The 16,220-nt window shown below is 34.5% G+C and overlaps 1 protein-coding gene across 12 annotated transcripts in view; it reads right to left on the bottom strand.

Annotated features, from left to right (window-relative positions):
• The window catches only part of LOC107517587 (speckle type BTB/POZ protein), a 60,580-nt gene that overhangs the window by 17,528 nt on the left and 26,832 nt on the right, over positions 1-16,220 (bottom strand). For 2 of the 12 annotated variants that reach the window (XM_016158459.2, XM_016158453.2), the window contains 5 exons: positions 12,049-12,099; positions 11,882-11,915; positions 7,840-7,977; positions 1,506-1,649; positions 722-843 (listed from right to left, as the gene is read on the bottom strand). In XM_016158459.2, coding sequence (XP_016013945.1) covers positions 722-843; positions 1,506-1,583 — 200 coding nt within the window. In that variant the 5' untranslated portion in view covers positions 1,584-1,649; positions 7,840-7,977; positions 11,882-11,915; positions 12,049-12,099. Of the gene's footprint in view, positions 1-721; positions 844-1,505; positions 1,657-7,839; positions 7,978-11,881; positions 11,916-12,048; positions 12,100-16,220 lie in introns of all 12 variants that reach the window. The other 10 variants (XM_016158461.2, XM_016158457.2, XM_016158460.2 and 7 more) reach the window with 6 other exon arrangements.

Raw genomic sequence — 16,220 nt, 5'->3', positions numbered from 1 at the left:
ACGGTTAGTTCAGAAGAAGTTCAAAAATTTCTGTTGGATGGTAATGGGTTATGCTCATTACTACTGCCCATCGTCCTTTAACCCAAGGAAAATTAGACCTGAGATGTTCCACAGTGTGGAGAGCAGGGTGGGGCAGAGCAGAGATGAGGTCCTTAATCTAACCACAGGTCTGCTGGATCAAACAAAGCTGCAATACCATCCTATAGCCTGGGCATTACAGCTATGTAAGCAAATAAATCTCCTTCATTGTTTTTTAAAAAGGCAATTCAAAAGTTAAGAGATTGTATGTTTATAATCTAGATTTCTTGCGATTTTGAACAATTAGAAAATCTGGGAATGGTCAGGCCGTTATTCACACACGCTATAGTCAGCTGGAGCTGAGGAGCCACCACCTCTTTTAGAAGGACACTCACTTATTTGCCAAGTAGTCAACAATGACACCGGATATGGATATTGTTTATAACACTGGCCCTCTTTACTCATTTACATTACCCTCCAGACAACTGAAATTGCGGATCCCTGATATACTTATTAAATTAACACAATAAATACAGAGCGAGCACCTCTATGTGTCAGGCAGTTCTAGGTACTGGGGAATACATTAAGAATAAAACAAAGTTCCTGCCTCCAAGGATCTTACATTCCAGTCAGTCTCCCATAAAACCAAGCAAAACAGTCAACTTTTAGAAAAATTTTTACAGCTAGACGTATTCTTCCTCACCATTTCAGTTTATCATTGGCTCCTGATGAAAAGGTTGAACTTTTAATGACTTCACCCATTTCCTCCCGGCAAAAGCTAAAGTTATTGATGGTCCACATGTAGGAGAATTTCACTACCTTGATCTGTTGATAGAAAACCAGGAAGCAATTAAATAGCAAGTGGGCAACCTAAACAGGCTGAAGATCAGATCATCATCTCCCCTCCCTCCCTCTGCATGATCCCAAGGAAGACAGCACTGTCTGGCCAGCACAAAGGGTCAGCTTTTTCTCGCCTTAGGTCCTTCATTCACATTTTCAGAAATCTCACAGTGACCGACTGCTTTCATAACTTTTTTCAGCCTCTGAGAAACACTGAATGGGAGGTGAGAAAAACATGGACAGGGCTGGGAAAGCAGATGATAAAGCCATACCTAAAATGAACCGCTGCTCAGAGCTGTGTTTAACAACTGAGATGTTGACGCCACTACCTGGGGTCACGAATCTCAAACCTAGTTTTCCCCTTGAGTTGCTCACCAGAGGAACACATTTTCATCAAGGAGGATGTAAAAAGATCTAGTTTCAAAGACTTCTCCCTTTCAACCTCCTGTGAAAAATACTGGCCTAGGGCATTGAGATTCCACTTGGAGAACCAAGAAATAGAAAGCTGACAAGCACCTTATCTATCTTCTGTTTGGCGGTTATGTCCCAGAGAAAGCAGGAAACCCGGTGTAGAAAGAAACCTTATTCCTTTCGCCCATGAAATCCTCCCAAGATCCAAGATTTAAAGGGTGAAAACATGAACTTACCTGTGTGTAGCACCAGCTCTCAGCTACAGGGCCACTCGACATTTCTGCCGGAGGTGGAGGACTTGGAACCCTTGACATCGCCAGTTTGAAGGTTAAACGAGATTTCCAAAGTCAGAGGACAAAGATTTCTGTTCTCTCTTCACCCTAGTCACTCCAAGAAGCAAGAGGATATTTTAGACTGATGGTACACCATTCTACCATTTGTCTGATCTTCCAAAGACTGGAAACTTTGTCTCTTGCTTGGAATTCTCTACCTGTATCATTCAAATGGCTCATTAGCATTCTGATCCCAAATTTAAATGTTAACCTCACAGAAGATCACCTAATCTAGTCTCCTACTCCCGATTATACCACCCCATTTTAAGCTTCTGCACAGTATTTATCATCACCTTACTCAAAGGGGATAGAAATGTACGTACTCAAAGGAGATAGAAAGTACATCCATATAAAGACTGACTGAAGCAGAGACAGCATAGTAAACACCATGTACAACTTTGCCACTGGCTCCTTCATTTGGGGCACAAATACCCCACTCCTGAAGGAAAATGACCTTGTTACCTCTCTACTGTCTCATCTTCTGCACTTCAGTGCAAACTAATGAAGAGTAGTCTTCTATTCCTCAACCAACTGTTAGCTGTTCTTTTGAAGGGCAACGTTTAACCCTTTCTTAGATGTGTTCCTTTCCCTGCAACAATAGCGACCTCTCCCTACTTACACTCCACATCATTATCCGATTTTCTAGATTCTTCAACTTGCTCTTGCCCTATTTTTTCATCATTCCTCAATCTCTTTTGTTGAATTATCTTCCTCCATTGTGATTCCCATGTTTTAATCCTCAGTCGTCTCCTCAATCTACATTCTTTTTTATGGTAATTTTATCCACCCCAACAGCATCAAACTTCTGCCTTCTGCAAATATTTTCCAAGTCTCTCTAACTTTAACCTCTCTCATAAGCCTCGGACCTTCAAATAACTGCTATACATCTCACCAGAGTATCCCAGTAGCAAATCAAATCCAACTCAAAATCCTATATGCTTTGGGAAGCTGTTTGTGAATTTGGTTACAATTTTTAAGTGCCATAAATAAAACCAAAAAAAAAAAAATTGAAAAATAAACTTGCAATGCATGACAATTTATTAATATATAAAGTGACATATAAATTTTTGTATAAAATCAATAAGAAAAAGCCAATTACCCTATAAAAATATTGTTCACAAAAAAGAAAATAAAATGGGGATATGGTAACTCTCATATACTGCTGTTGTAAATTATTCTAATTTACAGTCTCATTTAGTAAAAAGTATATTTTGGATAGGAATTAGGCCATATCTAGTGAAGATGAACATATACGTGTACACTAAGATAGTAGTAATTCCACTTTTAACTGTAATACTGTTACTTTAGTGTACATCAGAATCACCAGATAAACAGATTGTTGGGCCCAATCCTCAGAGTTTCTTATTCAGAAGTTGGGAAGTGGCCTGAGAATTTGCATTTCTAACAAGTTTCCAGGTGATCCTGATATGCCGGTCACATTTTGAGAATCACTGCCCTAGAGAAACTGCACATGGGCATGAGAAGACATAGCCAAGAGTGTTCAATGTGGCATTGTTCATAACAGTGAAAAACTAGAAACAAACTGAAAATTCCTTAGGAGAGAAAGCTAACTAAATTGGGTTATTTCCATATCATAAAAAACTATATTTCAGGATTTAAAATTAATAAACTAGATCTATAGAACCATGCAGATAAGATCAAACACAATGCTAATGAAAAAAAAGCAAGTTTTGGCATGTCATGTGTAGTACACTATTTATGTAAATTTAAGAGTATATATTATTTACAGACATATGCATGTAGTAGAAGTAAAAAAACATTGACAAGCTATGCATCAGATTCAGGCTGGGAGAGCAAAGGAGAAGAATAAGACTGGGGAAAAGAACATAAGACATTTCAAGTTGATTGCTCAAATTTCTTTTAAAATAAGAATGATCTGAGGAAGATATGTTGATATAAATGTGTTAATTAGGGATGATAATTATTTGAGTATATAATATTCTTTGTACTATTCTGTTTTATTTTAATCTATGTATTAATTGTAGAAATAATGTAAGGATGTGTTCCATTATATCATACATTATCTGGTCTGTAACATCCAAGGGAAAAATTTCTTTTCTGAATACTTGGTTTACTTTCAGCTATGGACAGACAATATGAATCTTATTGTGTTGTCGTCTCTGCTTCATTACTAAGAAGCCCTGAGACAAATTTGTTTCTCTTGAAACTATAGGCTCATATGCTTATCTTATATGCTATAATATATATAGGGTTCATATGCTCATTCTATAATAGCTTTATTATTTAATGTTGTTATTCCTTTTGCTATAATTCCCTCAACTGATTACTCTTTTATATGTTAAGTATTTAAAACTGCCTCAAATCATTTGTAAAAAGAGGTACAAATGAATATGAAATAATCACTCAACTCACATACATGCACTGACCACCTAAATAATAATCATGAAGGGGGATTAACAAAATATAGTGGTACCCTCACAGAGTAATACCATTGATATTACCAGGATGTAATCACAGATAAAGTTAACACATGATGTGCTATTATTTTACTTAAGCTAGCAAACTAAGCACTGTGGCATTTGAGACTTCCTGGTTCATGTAATTCATGATTCCATGATAACATCAGGAAAAAATACCAAATGCTACACCTGATCACATGATGATCAAGGTAGGCTTGGCATTTGATAGAAAACACATTCTCACAGAACTGTTCGTTTGTCTAGGAATGAGTAAATGCACCTTAGGCAGTTTTACAAATCCCAGTTACCATAATAATGCCGGGAAGGGCCAGAATGAAATTTCAAAATTCCTACTTAAAACTATCTTTTGGGCAGATTGGCAAAGAAGATGTGAATTTTACACATTAGTTAAGAGCATAAAATTTGGCTCTGAAGGTGTGGGGTGCAGGCTCAGTTCTACACTTAGCGATCATAGAATTTATTTTGAAGTTAAAAAAATACTTCAAATTCATCTAACAATTAACAATTCCAGAATTCTCTAAGAAAAAGACAAATATAAAATCCAGTTTATTTTAATGGCTTAATTGCTGCTACTGAACCATGGTTCATTATTATGATCAGAAAAAGTACTACTTTGGGTTTAGCCATTTTTTTTTCTTTTTTGCTTGTCAATTATTTTGTAGCCAAGTCTTTTTTTTTTTTTTTTTTTTAAATATCACTTTTCTTCTAGTTTTTTTGAAAATGTCCAACACAGCAGCTAGGAGAACTGGAGAATCAGCCTTAGACTCTGAGGAGCTTTAACCACATAACCTGCTGAGAGGGAAATTGACTAGGATAGCACACATCTAATTAATTTCACTTGTAGTAGGCACCATGGGCAAAGTGTTCATCAGCAGAGTAGCCTGGTGTTACATGAACTCTAGCATTTCATGCCAATTGCTGCAGATACCCAGCAGAAAAACAATTTTAGAAAAGAGGAGGTCTATTTGAAGGTCATGCTTTGAGAACCTTTGCAGGAGATAAGTAGCACCAAAATATACTGTTCCTGTCTTCAAACAAGTTAAGACAAGACTGTCCAAGTTCTCTAATGAGAAATTTATTCTCCAAAGCTTAGCAAACTTCCAAGAAAGATAACAGCTCTGAGGCTGAACGTATCTATTACATACTGCCATTTATTTTACTGTTCACTCTATTAAATCCTGACCTATGAGTTATACCTCTTCTGGGTCACACCAAGAAACATATTTAAAAATATCTGTTGATTTTAATACTGCTCAAATGCCAATGAAGGTAACATCAGTTAGCAAGTAATAACAATCTGTAACATAATGCTTCCCGGCAATGATTATGATGTACATATAATGCTTTAAATGGAACCTACACAGTGCACTTCTTTTCTGTTTTCTTTTACACTTATGAACACTTCTATTGCCTCTGGTAGACTTTAAGTTCCTTAAAAGGAACTTCAAACTATTCTCTGTATCCCCTTCACCACCTAGCACAGCCTGCCAGGAACAAGGCATTCAGCAAAAACACTTTGATGACTGAAACATTTATCCAGTTGCATTCAAGTTCATTAACTTTTCTTGTTTGATTCTTTCACGTATCTCTAAAAGAGCCCTTAGAACAGTGCTGAGTATATTAGATTTGCAATGTAATGAAAATCGTCAGTTTGTTCTTTTGGATGAGTTATGCACAAAGCCAAAACCTCCAAGCCTGGCACTCTCAAGTATCAGCCCTGGTAAAAGTGAGTTTTTCATCCAGTATCAAGTATATATATTCATTCTACATGCAGAGAAAGACTGGTTATAATTTCTTTCATTTTGAAAACACAAATCAGTAATATGAACTAAACTCTTACATAATCAGGATTCTTTCAGAAGATTGAATCCTGTACAATACAGGGAAATGTCATAATAGTTTAACCTGCAGTCTATGCAGAGCTAGGCTAGAACATTCTGAAAAGTGTTACATATACAGTTTATGCAGTAATATTTTACTTTTCTTTTACTCTCTATAAGCATTCCTCCATCTTTGATCTAATTCAGTTATCCAGAGAATTTTTTTTTTTAAACCAACAACTAACAGAGGCATATCACATGCAAGATAACTATAAGTTAGCATCACAGTCATCAGCCTTAAAATTACAGGAATAAGATTGTGGTGATATTAGCTTGAACCAAATAATTGTTCTGTAGGCAATTTCATGCGGTTCAATGTAATACAGAAACGTGCACAAACTAGATAGCCAGAAACATAGCTTCGTGCTAAAGGATGGTTTGTTACGGATTTTTTAAAAGCCTATCATTTTTTGTCTTTTGATTTAAAGCCCTGTACAGTTTCCAAATAAGGAAAAAATCCCGATGTCATAACTATTTTAAACCTGAGAGATGTTTACATTTTCCAAAACAGAAGATGCCAAAAAAGACTGATAATTAAGCAAGGAGTTGGGGGTGGGGTGGGAGGAGATAGAAACTATAGAAAGACGGGTCTTTTTTGAGAAACTAGTGTGACCTCCATGGAGTGTCGTACTTCTTCTGTTACATGTCCTTAATCATATATAGCCCAGGAGGTAATAACTTCTTTCCAATCACCCCAAGGACAGATTATTACAGGTCATACTGACTTTCTCTGTTGCAAGTGTGGATAACTTTTGAATATTTGCTATGGTAAACATTTTGCAGTTTAATCTAGTCTAACAAAATACTAAATGCATTTTTAAAATTTAGAGATATTTCTTAAAATGAAACTTAGAGCAATCAGAGAGAAACTTTAATCAGCAAAGGAAAGACTGGGTTTTGTTTATGTCCCTTATCAAGTTCATGCTTTATAAAATTTATAAGTTAAAGATGACTGCTTTTTAAAACACATAATTTGACATATAACATTATTTATTTTTGCCTTTTTAAATTCTTTGAGAGGGATTTAGTATTAAGTAAATCTAAAGATTAAGAAGAAAAAAGTCAATAGCCTATAAGAAAAATAGACAAAGAACAGCCAATAGTTTATAGAAATGTAAATACCAATGGTTCTTAAATGTATGAAAATATTTCCACCTCTCATTCATAATACAATAAATGCAAATTAAACTACACATTGATTCACCCAGTGAATTAGCAAAGATCAAAAAGTTCAATAATATTTGTTACGGTAAGAAAAACATTTCTAATTAGAGTATTAATTGTGCAACCTCCATGAAGGGAAATGTATATCAGAATGCATAAGAAACGCATATACTTTGTTTCAGCAATTTCGCTTCTAGAAATTTACTCTACTGATATATTTAATATGACAAATATAAAAGGTTTCTCATTGTAACACTTTGTAATCACAAACAATATAAATAATCTAAAAGTTAACCAACAGTGGATTGATTAAATAAATTACGATACAGACAATGTAACTTATCACACTGTCTATTAAAAAATGAGGAAGCTCTTTCTATTTAAAGAGGCACAAATATTTTTTTTGTTTTAAAATCTCTATCTATCTTGAAAGCTACACAAGATTCTAGGGACACTGGTTATTTCCAAGGCAGGAAACTGAGTACTTGGTTTGGAGGAATTCCTATTGTATTCCCTTGAACTTTCTGAATTTTGAACTATGTGACTATATTATTTTTTCAAGTAATAAATTAAAAAGTTTAAAAAGGAATTACCATTTACAATTAATTTTTCTAAGTTATGAGATGGCTTATAAATCAGACCCTTATGAGACATTGCTATCTGAATAAAATCTACTTCCTGTCATAACCACCAACGCCTCAGTGCACCTCCCTAACCTCATCTAACACTTACCTTTCTCAATCACCATGCTTCAGTCACTCAGGCCTTTCACTCTATTTGGTGAACACATCAGGCTCATTCCTCCACTTGGAAAACTCTTTCTTCCTTCAGATCTTTCCACAGCTGGCTCCTTCTTGTCATTTAGATGTCCTATCAAATGTAATATCCTCAGAGAGGTCTTCCCTGACCACTCGATCTGAAGTAGCCCCAACTTCTAGCCCATCCCTTTCATCACATTATTCTATTTTATTTTCTTTTTTTATTATCACCATCTGAAATTATCCTTAATTTTTTTACTTGTCTATTGGCTTCTCTACTAGAAGTTAAGCTCAATGAGAGAAGAGCATCCCCCTGTTCCTAATGGTATAGAGGGCACTCAATAAATATTTGTTAAATAAAATTGTTGTTGAATAACTAGACTCACTGTCTTTTGGGATATTTTTTCTTAATGAGCTCTAGTTAAAATGTGAAAGTTTGGAAGCTGCTGAATGAATAACAGCTATAGGAACCCAGGCACTTTCAACACAATAGAACATTAAAAAAAGAAAACTATCAGTTCATTTCACTCCAATTTTAAAAAATTTATTCAATACATTCCAAATTATACTCTTTTGATTAAAAAAAAAAATCTAAGAAAACCTGTGAGGAAAGGGAAGCCTACGAGGCTAAACTGAAAGTTCCTGAACCCACGAGACAACAGTAATATAAAAACATTTTCCAGAATAAGTCAATCTTGATTATAGAAAGTACCATTACAGCAGCTGTCAGGAACTCAGGCTAGATCTCTAAGTTATTTCAAGTCTAATTTTTATAGAATAAAATTCTAATATATTGATAGAATGAGGCAGATTCTTAGCATTTACTTAGATTTGACCTATAATTTTCTGACATGGGATTTGATTCCTTTAAAACTGACGTGTAGAGAAAAGATAAATAACATTAAACATGTACACATGTGTACATGTATACATATATGTTTAAGAATAAACATATATCTTTAAAACATGTTTAGATACATAAATAAGTTTTTTCTATACAAGGCTAAGATGTAGAATTTGTTTTCTTCCATAGCCAAATATTTATCTAATTAAGAGTTGAATTGTTCTTATAACTGTAGTATAGAAGGAAAATTCAGAAACCAGTATTACGTATGCATGTCAGTACCTTTAAGGTTTTTCTAGTTTACCAATACCTTTTATGCATAGAGTCTAAAATGATTGTGAGGATTAGATATGCCTTCATATGTAAAATGGCTAGTTTTCATTCTTCTCTAAGTGTTACAAGATAGTTTTATAGAATAGCTTGTCTAGTAAGGCTCATCCAGACAAAGTCAAGATGAAGATGAACAAGAAGGTACATGAAAGAATCTCAAGTCACAGAAAGCGGTGGGATTACCAACAAAATGCTCCTGACTCCCAACTTTAGTGTGTGCTGGCTGTTTACAGCCTTACTGCCCTTTTCTACGGGTTATAAATAACTTCAAAGTGTCCTTGTCCTTAAAGAGACCTTAGCAGCCAACTCAAAGGTTAAAGTATGGAATGACTCTCACTTTGGATATATTTTTTCAGGTAGCAAAAAAAGAGCAGAAAAATTTATTGCCAATTTAAGTTAAAGGCTGGGGAATCATTCCCTTCCACTGAAAACTATCCATTATGTAAGAGTTGCTGACACAGACATAATAGCAAGATTCCCCATTTCAAAAAAATATCCAGGAAGAATGCAGTAGATCCTCTGCTCCAAAGGTAAAGGTCTATCCTGGAAAGGGGCAGGTGCCACTCAACAGCTTTGTAGGATACATATCTTTAGACCTTAAAAAGACTTTCTGAGTTTGGGTTTCTCTTTTTAATTTATGCACAAATCACCAGTGAGTTAAGTACATGAACAAAACAACACCAGAGGAAAAAATTCCTGTCTCCACTTGGATGGAGAATATAGCAGAATAAACCATGACTGCAAAAACAGGTTTCACAAGGTGATGGGCTGCTCTTGTTAATTACAGAACCCCTGCTAAGAAAAAGAAAAACCCCTCCAACTGCTTGGGAAAAAAAAAAAAGTCAAGATAGGGTTCATCAGATTAAGCTTCTCCAGACATCATTTTCAAAATCCATCATTTGGGAGATGTCTGAAATGGAGCGACATGAATCCAAATCAGGAAACAAACCTGATTATAAAGGGGCTATTTCACTTCAAAGTGGATCTCAGTTCCAAAGAAAACACCTTTAGAAATGAACTCAGATAGGCAGAACCAAACAATCAGCAACTTCTCTCTTTTCAAAAATTATAATAATGTGTTGATTCCACTGAATAGCTTGGGTGAAAATCTCTAAGGCCACAAAGAGCAAACTTTGGAAAGATGAAGATTTTAACACATCCCACGTATTATCAACGATTTTTTCCTCTAGGCTCAGAAAATTTATTCTAAAACAAGTGCTGGAACAGAATTTTAAAAAAGAAAAAGTAGGAGGAGAGGGAGAAGGCAGGAGAAGGAAGGGGAGGAGAGGGAGGAGGAGGAGGGAGATCAGGGAAAGAAAACCTTATGGCTAAAAACATTCTATTTATAATTATATCCCCAAAGGTGTTTTGAGATTTGAGAGGTTATAGTTTTTATCCTCTCCCTTACACTACAACTATGAAGAATCTTATAAACTCCAAATAGTAAACAGAGGAAAGGCTTGGGTCTAATATAATTTAAGCATGTGCAATCTGCAAGGAATTAAAAAACAGAAGAGTCATTTCATGAAACAAATAGGGAGAGGTTGTATAACCCCACAGGGTCCCCTGGCCTTTTACAGATTCAACATGCAGTTCTCTTTGGCCATCTATACTTCGGTCAAAGCATTTAAAAACACTTCTTGCTAACACGGTTTGGCTCCAGAAAGGTCCCAAGGAATGCATATCAAAGAAGAAAGTCTAAATTGGTCTTAAGTTAAGCAATTTGGAGTAAATTTATTAACTTAGAAGCTGAAAAGGCCTGCCTCTTCCAGACGACTTGATATACCACAAGGACACCCTTCTCTTCAGCATTAACTACTGTAATACAATCTAGCTTAAGCATTTTTTTTTTTAAAGTATAGAATTCAGTATTTTCTGGAGACACTTTTCTTTATAAGAGACACTTAGACCTCCCTCTAACTATGAGAAATCAAGGTACACATATGCTTTAATCTTCTTTCACTAGGAGTCTTAACTGAAGAAATCTATGACTGTTTACATGGACCCATGCTCCTTGCCTAGCAAAAATTTGCAGAAAATAAATTCTCTTTTTCTAAAGTTATTAAATTAAGCCAATTTCTATGTTCATGTTAAGGTTCTAAATAAATTAAATAAAACAAAGAATGGCCAGGAAGTTCTCAGCTTTAAATGTTCATTCCAAAATTCATGCCACAAGGAAAAAGTAAAACCACACAGGCAGACAAAACAGGAGAAAGTTGGGCAGAATGTCTTGTCTTAACAGAATTTCCTGGCTTCTGATGATTTGTCAAAATTTAAAAGATTAAAATGCAATAACACCTATTTTACTCAATAAAGCACTGTAAAAACATTCATAAGCATTAGAGGCAATAATCTCTTACCACAAAGTAAAAGTTTTAAGATGCTAGCCAGAATGGTAGGAAGATTTTTTTAAGTTACCCCTAGAGAGATGGGCTCTAAGGTACATATACAAAGGCAATCTGCTCAGAATAAAACTCCTTTTATAGAGTAAAATGAAGCCCACAAACTGCTTTAGGTATCTCATTTTATAAACTGCAATTCTAATTTCCCTACAGATCTTTTCTAGGGAGAAAAATAATCTTACTCTAAGGTCTCAAGATCATGTATTATCAACTCTTTGATTAAAAATTAAATCCAAATACCTTTTCTCCCCTTCAACATCAATGTAAACCCTAATCCTATATACAGTAGTCACCAGAGAAGATCTGAATAACTTTGGTTTATTCCAAGAAAGAATATTCAGAATAAAACTTCTTTTGAAGGTACTTATAAAAAATGGTTTTTTTCCCACACTGTTTGTAATGCTCATTATTTAAAATAAAAAACCACCTTACATGCTTACCTTATATGACTTCCAACTTTACATACCATTTGCACTGAAATGAAACAGTAGATTGCACTTAAGATGTGCATTTTTTAAAGTCATGGTAAATATTTCTATGCATTTCATTCCACTTTTTCCTCATCATCTTAAACTATGTTTAAAATAAAAATTATGTAAAAACTCACCAAGTTAAGTCAGCAGGAAGACTCTAATTTGTCTTGTCTAACAGGAAATCTCTGTTGGAAATAGAGATGATGAATCAGATTAAACTAGATACAAGTTCTTACTTTGGCTATTCTGAAAAGAGGAAATTTTACAAAAGTAGGTAATACTTTTGCTAAAATTTATAAGTCAAAATTATGATTCTTATATTTCTAGTCTTGAGTACTCTATTAGTTATTGTTCAAAAATATAATACTTAGAAATTAAAGTCAGAAAAATCCAAGCTAATTCACTTAATGAATTGGCTTAACCAAAATGAAGTGGCCTCCCCCAAGTCAATAAAAGGGAGTGATCACTTTTGCCAGCTACTTCACAAAATGTTGGAAGAGTTACTATGAAGGTTTTGTGTAAAATACCCTTTTAAAAAAGTGCTCTATGGGCGAATTATGCCAAAGCAAAATGCATTTAAACAAAGCTATGTTTCCCACAGTTTAAGCAAATGGCTGCCACACTGAGATTCCTATTGAAGACTGGTGAGATATCTTGCGCTAACCACCCTACTAATCTACCATACCCTAAAAAGTGACTCAAAATAGAAACAGGGATAAGAGTGGTTACAAGGCTTCTGGGACCCTAACGTAGGCAGGGGATTCTGGTGCTATCTTCCCATTTGTGGGAAAATGAAGCACTGCATATATCATGGATTAATTGTTTAAAAATAGAACCTTTTCCTGAAAACGTAAACACTATCTTTAACTGGTACACTGGTACAAAGAAGCTGCTCTCATTTTGAGAAATAAAGTCTGGTAACTATCAATAATAAAATGAGTCCTCACCAAAACGTGTCCTAAAGTATGATGTTAAAAAAAGACAGTCTTGATCAGAAGACTTCAGAGTAGCAAGAGTCAGTTTAAATTCATTTAATAAATATTTACTGAACATCAACTGTGCAAGGCATTGTTTGAGACACAGGGGTTAAACACACACACACACACACACACACACACACACGCATGCACGCACACATGCACGCATGCTTCCTGAACCCTCTGAGGGCTTTTAAGACTTTCTAAGTAACTACTCCTTAGGCAGAAGATGTCAACAAAGCCTAACAAATGAAATTCCCCGAATATATGTGATTCTTAAAGCAGAAACCAATACCTTTAGTCTTTTACTTTCTAATTTTTTAAGGTTTTGGTTTCTCAATTAATTTGTTAGAATGAACATTATTAGGCCCAAAGATTAGCAAAATTTAAAGAGTCTGACAATACTGGTAAGGACTGGGAGGAACTGGGATACTCTCATACTGTTGGTAGGAGGACGAATTAGTATAACCACTTTGGAAAAAGTTTATTATCTAACAAAACAAAAGATCCAGCAATTCCACCCCAAACGTGGCTGAGAGAAACTCCTGCACATTTCCATCAGCACACATAATGTTCATAGAAGCACTGTTTATAATAACTGAAAACATCATCAATAGAATGGCTACATAAATTGTGGTATATTCATATAATGAGATGCTACATGGCAATGAAATTAAACTATAGTTCTACACAATGACATGGATGAAAGTTACAAACATACTGTTAGGTTCTGAAAGACGCGAATGAATATATACAGTATTATTCCATTTTTATAAAGATCAAAAACAGACAAAATCAAACTATTAGTTTGCAATGAATCCTAGGTAGTAAATTCACAAAGTAAGGAAATGATTATCAGATGTCAGACTAGTCAGCTTCTTCTGGATGTTAGCAATGATATATTTCTAGGTCTTACTGGTGGTTATATAGGTACTTGCTTTTAATAATTAATATTTACAGTTATGTTTTATATATTTTTGCTATATTTCATAGTGAAAATATTCAAAACATATATTAAAATAATCCAATACAGTGTATATATACAGTTGACCCTTGAACACATGGGTTTAAACTGCATGGGTCCATTTATGTGCAGATTTTTTAAAATAAATACTATAAATATATTTTCTCATGATTTTCGTAATAAGTTTCTCTTCTCTAGCTTACCTTATTGTAAGAATACAGTGCATAATACATATAACAACAAAATATGTGTTAATCAACTATTTATGTTATCGGTAAAGCTTCTAGTCAACAGAAGGCTATTAAGTTTCGGGGAGTCAAAAGTTATATGCAGATTTTTGACTGCAGAGGGGGTCAGCACCCTAAACCTGGCATTGTTCAAGGGTCAACTGTGTGTATATAAATTTTATTTACATATTTACTTATTATTTAATATATTTAATATTTACTATAAATATTTATTTTCTCCAATGTCTAAGGGTAAAATACAACATCTTGTACAGAATATACCCTTGACTTTTTTCCCCCAAGACAATTCAGGATGAAAACTAGGTAACAGAGCAGGGCCACTCAGGAATAAATATAGACAGGCATTCCTACTGTACTTCCTTTTTTGAATTTATATGCAATACCTAAGATTTGTATTTTGGGAAAATTTTCAGTACTGACATAAGCATTTAAATCTATGTATGACTTCTCACCAGGAGCCACTAGTTAATACCTGAATTATTATAAAAAATAAAAGCTTCTGAAAAACAAAGCCAGGATACAAGTATTTTTGGTATTATCGTTTTAGTTTTATCATGGCCTCTGATGGAACCGCCAATGACCTCCTATCTCACTATGAATAAAAGCCAAAGCTCTTACAAAATGACTGAATAGGCCCTGCACAATCTGAATCTTATTACCTCTCCAGCCTCATCTCCAATTACATGCTTCTGAGCTCGCCATGTCCCAGCCACACTGCCCTTCTTTGCTGTTGTTCCTCAGACAGAACAGGCTAGCTCCTGCCTCCGGGCTTTGTACTTGCCTTTTTCTCTTCCTAGATAACTATTCCCCAAGATATTACCTTGGGCACACTCCCTCACCATCATTTGATCTTTCTGTAATAGTCACTATGTCTCTGAGGCCTTCCTGACACCCTTAAAAATGTAATCCCCTCCCCACACAGCCCCAATTATATTCTTCCTTATTGTTTTTTATAGCACATAAAGTCACTTACCATACTGTATCTGGAATGTATAAAGGCAGACTCTTGTTTTTGCTATACCCTGTAAATGTCTGGCACATGGAAGGTCAGAAATACTTATTTAATGATTGAATTAATCTGTTTCTTTTGGATTTCCATCCTTGAAAGATAAGACAGTAACTCCATACATTTAAAAAACAATGTTTCAGAGACTCATTGAGATGGACTATAAACTAGTGGTTACCAGAGGACTATAAACTAGTGGTTATAGTAGGGTGGGGGAGGGGAGGGGTGGTAGATGGGGTAAAGGGGGTCAAATATAGGGTTTAGGGAGAGGGTAAAGTGGATAAAGGGGATCAAATACATAGTAGCTGAAAGAAACTGGACTTTGGGTGGCAAACACACAATAGAATATACCGATGTCAAATGATAATGTACACCTGAAAATTATATAATTGTATTAACCAATGTTACCCCAATAAACTAAAAATTAAAAAAATAATAATAAAAATTAAAAAGAAAAAAATAAAAAACCAATGTTTCCCCTCTCTGTCAAATTTCCTAACAAAGTTTGCTTTATTAACAAGTTTCAGGTTTACGTTCCTATTAACATTAATGAGTCACAGATAAGACTTAAATAAAGTTGATTCAAACTAAATTGTATTTTTCCCTAACAAACGTGCAGTGCCTGTTTTAATAACCATGCTAGGAGAATCGAGAGAGACAAAGACTTCCCTATATGGCTGGTGCAAGTTTACACTGGCACAACCACTATGGGAACTATCTGACAAGATGAAGCATGAAGACTGAGCAATTGCTTCCTTTAGTTAAACTTTTGTTACTTTTTTTTAAAAGTTTTAAAAAATGAGCATGTTTTACTTTTAGTGTAAAAATAATAGGTTTTAAAGAAAGAATTATGCAAACAAAATATAATTTCAAGAAGAAAGTTCTGTACATAATATTTTGATTCCCAAAGAAACAATAAAGGTTTCTGTTATGTATCCATATGAACTATCCCAAGAAAGTGACTATGGTTAGAAAAAAAAATTATTTTTGACTTAGGAACTAAAAATTTTTATAGCAGAGTTTCCAGAGTGCTGAGAAAACAAAACTCTGTGATGTTAGCATTCCATATAAAAACATAATTTATTCTAAAGAAAGATTTAAAATAGGAATC

The sequence above is a fragment of the Rousettus aegyptiacus genome, unplaced genomic scaffold, assembly GCF_014176215.1.
Source record: "Rousettus aegyptiacus isolate mRouAeg1 unplaced genomic scaffold, mRouAeg1.p scaffold_m13_p_6, whole genome shotgun sequence".
NCBI classification, from domain to species: Eukaryota; Metazoa; Chordata; class Mammalia; order Chiroptera; family Pteropodidae; genus Rousettus; species Rousettus aegyptiacus.
This window is presented reverse-complemented; position numbering and strand designations above follow the sequence as displayed.